The sequence below is a fragment of the Zingiber officinale genome, chromosome 5B (assembly GCF_018446385.1).
Source record: "Zingiber officinale cultivar Zhangliang chromosome 5B, Zo_v1.1, whole genome shotgun sequence".
Taxonomy (NCBI): Eukaryota; Viridiplantae; Streptophyta; class Magnoliopsida; order Zingiberales; family Zingiberaceae; genus Zingiber; species Zingiber officinale.
In genome coordinates this window covers 122655071-122664897 of record NC_055995.1, presented here as the reverse complement: position 1 = coordinate 122664897, position 9827 = coordinate 122655071, and the positions used below count along the sequence as shown (strand labels likewise).

The 9827-nt window shown below is 36.4% G+C and overlaps 1 protein-coding gene across 1 annotated transcript; it reads right to left on the bottom strand.

The window, feature by feature from the left end:
* Positions 1 to 6172: 6172 nt before the first annotated feature.
* LOC121985738 (transcription initiation factor TFIID subunit 15-like) lies at positions 6173 to 6956 on the bottom strand. The gene is made up of 2 exons (XM_042539354.1): positions 6511 to 6956; positions 6173 to 6422 (listed from the first exon to the last, which is right to left on the bottom strand). Exons 1-2 carry the CDS (start codon positions 6876 to 6878, stop codon positions 6344 to 6346), a joined length of 447 nt encoding a protein of 148 aa, XP_042395288.1. The 5' UTR covers positions 6879 to 6956; the 3' UTR covers positions 6173 to 6343.
* Positions 6957 to 9827: the final 2871 nt, after the last annotated feature.

The window sequence follows — 9827 nt, the reverse complement described above, 5'->3', positions numbered from 1 at the left end:
ACTTGATTCAGTAATTTGTCAAATATTCATAATATTCGGTAAATTACCGAACCGCATAGATAAGTTTCTGAAATATCTAAATCACATTTTAAAATTTTAAAATTATCAAATTACATATCTAATATTATTTTCTCCTATTATTGTTTCCAATTGATTACTATAGTATATCAATCTATTCTGGATATTATTCATTAGTATAGTAAAGTCCTTAATGGATTACTATAATAATTGATTAAAAAATTTATTATGTGTTGAAAAATCATTACTCTTAAAATAGTGGGTCAAATTGATGATTATTTTAACCTACAATGAGTTTTTTAATTGATTATTATAATGTGGTAATTGATTAGAAATTTCAGTGTGTTGATAAATAATATCTTGAATTGAGATGTCGTTTGGTTAAATGATGAGAATGACTATGAGTATGAGTTTGATAGTAAAATGTAATGGGAATGAGAATGAAAATGAAACCTATCTAGTTATATGAGTTTGGTTGATTCCCATAAATCTAGAAATCATTCTCAAATTATCATTTCCAAATTCATAATCCAAACATCATCTTTTACTATCATTACATTCCCTCATTCCCAAATTCATCAATCAAATATCCCTTGATTATTATAATATAGTAATGAATTCTCAATCTTAATAAGGATAAAAGTAATATTAGATATGTGATTTTATAATTTTAAAATTAAAGCGTGATTTAGATATTTTGAAAACCTAGATGTTCGGTAATTTGCATAATGCTCGAGATGGGCCCGGTTCGGTCGATTTGAATCTTCCAACCGGTTCACCCCAACAGTGTTTGACGTCTCGGCGGCTCAGCCAATGATATCGCGGTTACAGCCGCAACAGCCGAATCGAAGCCGTCTTCGCATCGCTTCCTACCAACGAATACGATCGGAGCCATTAGGGTTCTTGCCCGTTCCCCGCTTTCCCTCTATCCGTTCGCGCTTCCATTAGGGTCTTGTTTGCCGGATCAGGGCTGGTTAGGGTTCCTTTTCGCGTTCAAAGTATTGTGCGTGCCTTGATTCCGGCGATTTCATGGCTGGCGGTAATTTCTTGGGGAGAATCATCAGCTATGTTGTCAACGAGTTGGTCGTCGAGGGCCTTGCCAATAAGTACGCATTGCCTGATTTTGATAATAAATTGTGTATGTTCGTAGAATGGTTTGGTTAGGATTATGTTTTCGTCCAGCTTGCTTGTCGGAGAGAAAATTTACTTATTTTTTCTTGAATTTAATTGCTTTTATGCTGGTTCTTAATCTAGTCGGTTACTCTTTTCATCTGCAAAACCCTAATTCCTCCCTTTTGATCCTCCATTTGTATTACTGTAACTTTATTGTTTTGGATATCTGCAGTGCTGAGGGTTTGTATATCCTCCTTTACTATTTCTTATATTTAGTTTATCCTCAGCAGGCATACAACTTTGTCAAAAATTTACTGACGTCCTGATCCAACTTTACTATAACAATTATTGTTCTTTATCATGTTTAATGGAAGGAAATAGATGGATAGACGACAACAACAATCGAGCCTGATTCCACTAGGTGGGGTCGGCTAAGGAAATAGATGGATAGAAGAGGAAAAAATAAGAAATGAATTTGTCAAATTTACATGTTTATTTTGAACTTTGGATGAAGAAATGTGGAGTAAGGAATGTGATATATGAACTGGAGTAGAGGGGAAAAAAGTTTGAATCTGTGATAAACACAAGGACATTCCTTTCTTCCTTTTTGTTCCCTCCTTGCTATAGTTTTATAGAACCCCATTTGAGTTCAATAGGCAATTACTTATATGGATCTTGAAAGGGGACCTCATGTGCATATGATATATAAAGACCCGTGTTCTAAAAAGCGTCATTAAGCGCAGCTTAAGCGCGCTTAAGCGCGAAGCGAGGAAGAAAAGCTTCGCTTTAGGTGAAAGCGGGGAAAAAAGCGGTCAAAGTATGTTTGACCAAATTAAGCATGATTAAGCGCGCTTAATAGTGCTTAAGCGCGATTTTTTATTTATAATTTTAATTGATTTGTAAATTTTTAAAGAATATAAGGAAAAAAATTTAGAGAAAATGAAGAGACACAACGTCTCTCAACTGTTGAGAGAAAAGCCATAATCTGCCATAAACCCCCTATCTGCCTGCTATCGAGAAAAATTGAGGAGATCGAATTAGAATTAGACAAGGAATTAGATAATATCTAGTTTTTTATGTTCTTTTATTGTGAAAATTGAAAACTAATGGATATTATAAACTTTGTGACTTTTACCTTTCTAAACATGTGAGAAATTTATGCATGAACCTTAAATTTATCATGTTTAAGTATTATTTGATCTATTTATTTGTTTAAAATAATTAAATTTTATTTAAAAATAAAAAACGCTTTTTTACGCTTAAAATTGTCCTAAGCTCGCTTAAGCTTATAAAGCTTGAAGCTTGGACTCGGCGCTTCGTCGCGCTTCGCACTTTTTAAAACATTGATAAAGACTACATGTGCAGTTAAAAGCCTTATTTGGTTCATCTAAACTAACTTAAGCTAATCTTAATCGACTAAATCATAAACTATTTTATTTAGCAACTTGTAATTTGCAAGTGTTAACTTAGGCAGTTGATTTCCAAGCAAAAAATACTTTAAAAATTATTTTTTTAAAAAAATATATATATATTATTAGTGACTGAATGTTTAATTATGCCTCCACACATATACCCACATTTCAGGTCCTATGCAATTGGCCAATACCATTTGCATACGTTTTTTAAAACCTTGGTCATAGGGAACAAGATGGGTGGAAGTAAGTGTTGCTATTATTTTTCTTTTTCCTCAAACAACTTTCTTTCTCTCCTAATTCTCCCCTTTAAGCACACACAATATAGTGGTTGTCCCTTTATCGTGTTCTTCTTAAAGCTTTGATGTTAAGAGGCTTTGGGTTTATGAATATTTAAATTTTTAGATCACACTATAGTTGTTAAAATCATGTGTTTCACAATTTGTATCTTACAACACATGATTTACATACAAAATAATATGGGTCTTAAATCGAATATGAAAAGAACCGTGATGATTAAATTTGATTGCATAGTATTTGATACAATTCTTAAAATTTAAAAGAAAACATTAAAATTAAAATCTAACTAATTAAAAATAAATCAAGCATGTTAAGAAACAAATAAAACCCAATATAAAAAATAAATATTGTCACATTGATACAAAAAATGACAAGAAGGGTGAAATTGATAAAGACTTAGAAGCCATGTCATGTCTAATTTGCCTTCAAGTTTATTACAATAATTTTTCATAATGAATATTTGACGAAGAAGGATTCTATTGCTCATTTACTTTCAATACTTGATAGAATGAAATAAATAATAGTTTATACATTATCATCAATGGAATATATTAGCCTATATCATTTTTGTTATGAATCAAAATCAACTTACTCCATTCTCCATCTATTTTTTATAGTATTAAATTTGATTTTATATTAGTTTGCATACTTTTTTACATCTGAACTATTCTCTAGATAAAGTAAACTTTTTTAACATATTTTATAATTTTTTATTTGAACTCTAAAATTCATGATTCAATACTATCAATATTTGATAATTCACCAAAATGATTCACCTCAATCTGACAACTTTGGATTACACATGTATTCATACAAACCAGGAATGATATTACTGTAAAGACTATGACTGCTTTAGTGATTTTATGATAGTCAATCATCTATGGGATTAAAAATTGTCATTCAGTTCAATTTTTGAAATGCAAAGAACAAGCATCAATTGATATACATATGTATTTTTTAAACTTAAATCCCATTTAGTACTACTGGTCAATAATTAATTTTCTATTTATTAGTGTAAAATGCATACATATGTGTATCTTTATTGGTTTTCATTTTTGTATTTGCCCCCTTCATGTTTGCAATATAATTCATGTAAAGTTTCTGAATTTTGGAATGTGCTGCTTTTAACTAATATCATTCCTCATAATCATCAAACCATGTATGACCCCAACTGTTTGGGGTCAACTACATGAATTTCATACCTCCATTTTATTCTTCCTCCATTGTTTGCTATTTTGATATTTTCTTGGATCTCCACTACCCCTTACACCTTCAACTCCAATCAATTCAACTATAATGACTAGAATTTATTGACTATTTCTCAACATGTTCATTACAATCTCAATCTATTTCTCTCATGTTATTATCTAGTGAAGGTATAACTGAGTGTTATTGGATATTAGTATTTTTTATTTTAATCTTACTTATAATTCAATAGTCCATATATCTCTGTCTATTTTAGACTAGTATCAGTTAGTCAAATATAAATTTGGTGTTTTAAACAGTCATGTAAACATAAGACAAATGCTAAAAATTTTCAAAATAAAACTATTCTTGGTGTTTTGATTATTATATGTTAAATTATCAACAGTTATGTTCGATAACATTAATAAGATTTTATTGGACTATACAGGAGATATAAGTATTATGAGGCTATAATTATTTTCTTAGCATAAGTTACTGGCATGATGACTATTGTGAACATTATGTCAAACTTTGGCTTCCAAACAAGGTATTAAGAAATTTGTTGTATATTATTGAATCTTTTGTATGAAAACTTATATCATTAATTATTATGTGTGAAATAGTAAATTTTATAGGAGTAGATATTCAACTTAAGCTTAATTGCTTTAAAAGAATAGAGAATAATAATACACCCTTGTTTAAATTGTGCCCTTGGAGTACATGATCTTGACAAATTGGCTATATGGTGCTTTTTTGTTATTTTTTATTTAGCAATTTGGAATTGATCACCGAAACTATCTTCGCACATATTTCATCAATAATTTCTTGGGTGTTTCAATTCACCTTAATTGTTGTACCCTTGATGTAGTTTGTTTGCCTTGTCAAATTAACCACCATCAGCATGCATATATAAAATTTACTTATTATTATTATTATTTTGTTTTGTTTTGTTTTTGTGAAGAGTTGAAGTGTATGCCCTGCTACTGTAAATTGTATGCTTAAATGAAAAATGAGCTATACGTGCACATACAATTACTTTGGCTTAGTTGCCAAATCTGTTTATATGAACAATGGGTTATATTCACTGATGGATAATGCTATGTTGGATATATGTAGCAAATAATTTGTGAAAACCACATCATTGCAGATACTTTGTTAGACTGTTCACTATTATCTTATTCCAATCTTGAATTCTCCTGAACTAATTCGATATCTTTGTGGACAGCCCTAGCTTTCAAAGGTTTGCTGTGAGAACGTCTAAAGCTATTGAAGAAGCATCTACCAAAGGTGATTACTATTTGCTTTCTATTTATGTAATCACTGCAGTCAATGGTGTTGATGTATTTATAGATATATTCACTAGCACAGGTTTCTAACTGAGCTTTAGCATGAATCTATTGGCCAGTTCTCTATTTAGCTGCACATGAAATAAATTCAATGCTTTTGATGATTTTTGCAGCTTCTCGGGCTAAAGAACAATTTGTCGAGCAATTGAAGAATGCTACAAAAGATGATGTTTGGCACTTTTGTATCGCAACTTGTTGATTAATTTGCTTATGCAAAAGTTTCTAATGGTTTTCGGTTTTCATTGTTTGCAGCCATACAAGAATCATTGAATTCCCCAGAAAGGAGCTTGTTTGATGGGCAAGGTCATGTGTTTGCAGTTATGTGTCCATAGTATTTGCTAATGCCTAAACATAGAGAGCTAGTGCACTATTTGTGATGAGTGTTAATGCTATTGAGTTCTGTCAAACTTATGATTACTTAGCACTGTTTCACTGAGTAAAGGGTACATGTCCAACTCTCTGAACAAGAGCTTATCTAGCTTATCACCGGCCTTTGTGTTTCGATCCTCAAGTTGTTTATGACAGCTTATCTAGCTTGCAGTCACATTGTTTGAGTATCACATTTCTTATGGCCTTCGGGGGCGATCTCGAATAATATTTTTAACCGAGTAAAGTCATCAACTAATTTGGAGAGGTGTCAAAGGTACAATATAAAATCTTATCAAATTAGCCAAAAGTGATTCATTATCTCTTCGTTTATATCCATTAAAGAAACGACTCCTGAACTCGAACTCTTAATTTCATATGTAGAGTTCATGATGAAAGCTTAACTAGTTTTATATCAGATTCTCCCAAGGGTCATCTATAAAGAGCTGCACCTCCATAATCAGATTCAATCAATTGACAGAAGCATCATAATTCACAACGAGCTCCAATAGCCGATTAAAGCGACTAGAGTCCTCATCACTAAGAAGGAGTGAACACTGTTCTTCGTTCCTTAATATAGAGATAGAACCAACTTACCATTACTCACTCGCTATAATTCCTCGGTGTGTTGCACCAGAAACATTCCATCCTTCTTGCATAATTATGCTTGTTGCAACCTCTCCTGTGATCACGTGTACAATGAGATCGCCACTCGGCATCAATTAATTAACTATAAGTCTATAACTACGTCTAGCAATTCATTATATTACCATGTGCAAATCCAGTCTCCGGACTTCCACCCTGCCGGCTGAGCCCGCAACTGGCCACCGCTGCTCCCGACGGTCGCCGCCGACCCCCACGACTGTGCGACCGCGGAGGCGGCGCCGTCCCTGCACGCGCCGCACTTGAAGCATGAGTCCCTGCTGGCGAAGTTGTTAACGCCGCAGCAGGCGCAGTGCCAGTCTCCAGGCTTCACGTCCCAGTTCACCATCGCATGGTCACCGTTCTCCTCCCCGCCGATCATCTCCCGCTCGCCGCAGCCCAACTTCGCCCTGTGGCACCGCACGCACGCATCCCGCCGGCAGAAGTTGTCGTACTGGCACCACCTGCAAATCCAGTCGCCACTCTTCCGGCTCATGACTTCAATTCTATAACTAGGAGAATCAAACAAGTAGTTCACGGGAAGTGGCTTGCAGATTGAACTTATATATAGGCAATTAATTCGCTCATTAAATTTCATTTCTGTGAGTGGAATAAACATATGGAATTTAATATCCATGAAGAAGAGGATCACTACATCAACTTTTTCTCACAACGATTCCCCATCCCCAGCAACGTTTATGCATCTTGGCTCTGCTTAAACCAAGGAAGGTTTTATGTGGGGATGAAAATATATTCTAAGTCACAGTAACAGAGCACGACCTGTATAATGCCAGTCGAACGTCGCACAAGCAAGGACATATCTTTCAGCACCTTCACGTATGTGTGACTTTTCTTTATATATCTGCGATTTAATTAAGCCTTCTAAATCCGACCCATGCACCCAGTTTATTCCCGTGCTTATTTCTTTCGCTTTGTGAATGAATGATGGGCGTCCATTTGTTTATGGAAGTCAATAGAGTTACGAGTCCTTAAATGGAATTTTTTTTTGGGGTTTTGTTTTTTTATTCAAGTATCCAGCTCTCCATTAATTTCATAGGCGACTTATTCGACCCTATGAAAATTTTACTTATTACCAGTGATACAGTGAATAATGGGAGATCATGAAGTCAGATCAAAGTCAAAGAAGACCGATGATATATTGGTCAAAGTTGAGTAAGGGTCAACACTCAGGGCTATCATGGTCAAATACCTTGGAATGAAGAAACTAAGGTACATTAGCGCCCTTTAAGTCAAGTCCTCTAGGTCATTGGAAGATAGCTCGGCTAATTATCTTAGCCCAGTAGTCTATCTGCTCGGACCTATGGTCCGATCGGACATGCTGGACAGATGGCCCGACCGGACTCTATAGCCGAATGGAGAGGTCAAGCGGGGGTTGAGTCCTCAAGAGGGGCATCATTATGTAGCCCACCCGACCCCGTTCGCAAATGAGGTTTAATCGGATGACAAAGGGGGCTCGGTCAGCCTGCTAGCAAAGCATATCAGGGGTCCATCAACCAAATGGTCTAATATTCCTTTTTAACATCTTGAGTAACAGTTGTCAGAGAAACAAAGGAATATTCCCTGTGCATTCTTTATAAGGGAAGCTTCTATTCTGTAAATCATAGAAGTGGTGGGTCCATTTTGGAAAGTATGCAGAATAGTCTGTCCTTTTTTTTGGAAATGACCTTGAGATTTTTTAATACGTGCATAGAGAAAAAGTAACACTATAAAAGGGGTATCTATCTATAGGCGCAAGTATGTAATATTACGTGAAGTTATGCATTCAAAAGCCATTGTTCGTCACTACTGTTCCTTGTATTCTTTTTCCCGAGATCACCTGTTTGACTTGAGTGTCAGAGAACCTGCCTCGGGATCTCTCCCTGGCCTGGTTGCTGACATTTTTTCCCTCTACTTTCTATTTTTGATATGCAAGAGTGCTCGACGTCACTTTATTCTAGCTCATAGTCTTCTCAAAGTCAACATCAAAGCCACTTGTCCAGCACACCATCTTCCTCGATTTCAAACGGGATCAACTTTAGTATTATCTATGAGAAACTTCACCTGAATTTAAAATACAAAAATGGAGGAGACTAGACGACTTACTATAGTTACTTTGTCACAAGAAGATTTGGAGCTCCTAATAATCGTTCGAGCACAAAGGCTCGTGCAATAACAACAAGCAGCAACCAGGGATCTTTTGCCAAACGACCCAGCTATATCGATGGCAGGACCTCATACCGAGCGAGGGACCCAAGTGGAGGGTCCGATTGGGTTCCAACCGATTCCTCCTCCTCTGGTCAGATTCATGCAAGCACTTGCACAACTAATTAGTCTTCCGCTCGTGCCACCATCCTTAGTCGTGTATCATCGAGCATTATTCTACACACCCTTTGATGATATGGGCCGAGCGAAGAGGCCCCAAGGCTCATCTTTTGAAAATATGCCCACTCAGGACATTCAAAAGGAGAAAGCTCCAATGGCTAGTAGCTCTCCCGAGCGAGCCAGTATGTCGTTCTCTGAGGAAATATTGGAGGACAAACTGTTGAGTCACTTCTAATCTTAACGATCAGAGAGTACGGAGGAGAGGCCGACCCAGAAGATCATCTACTCAAATTTAAAAATATCGCTATTCTCCATCAGTACATAGATGGTATTAAGTGTCGAGTGTTCCTTACCACTCTCTCTAGCTCGGCATAAAGATGGTTCAATCGGTTCTCGGTCGAGTCCATTTAGCTTTTTAGAATTTTCGCAAGGTATTCCTTCATTACTTTGCAACAGCCGCCAATATCACAATACCACACTGAGCCTATTTTCCCTCAAACAAGGGCCTAAGGAGGCACAAAAAGCGTATATTAAAAGGTTCAATCAAGTGACCATGAACGTTCCTTTGGTCACTCCAAAGATTCTAGTGAATGTCTTCTCCCAATAACTCATTGATGGGGACTTCTTCTGGTCCCTGATCAAAAACCTCCCAGTGACTTCCACCATCTGCTCAGAAGGACGATCAACTATATCAATGCTCGGAAAAAGGAAGTCATTGCGCCTACTTCTGTCTCTGCCCCCAAGCGCTAAGCTTCTCTGCTCCGCTGTCACATAAAGGATCCCGAATGGGACATCAACTGCATCATCATGAGTCAAGGCCCCACGCTACGCAACATTTAAAGGTCAATCAGGTACCATTCCCTAAGCACCGCCGATGGACCCTGTCATTTTGTATATACCATCGGTCGAGAACTCACAACATAGAAGATTGTTTTCAATATAATAAGGAGATACGTCGGGAGGGTGGCCACGGGTCCTGCGAGAGATCACCATCTCCACACAATAAGTGTTATTGGCGACCGAGTGGGCCCTCGGGCTGGGCCGGGCAAGGAAAATGCCCATCGGAACTAGCAGTGACCCCGAAAATGAAACAACTAAGCTCTTGCCCAAGCTCCTGCTGAGC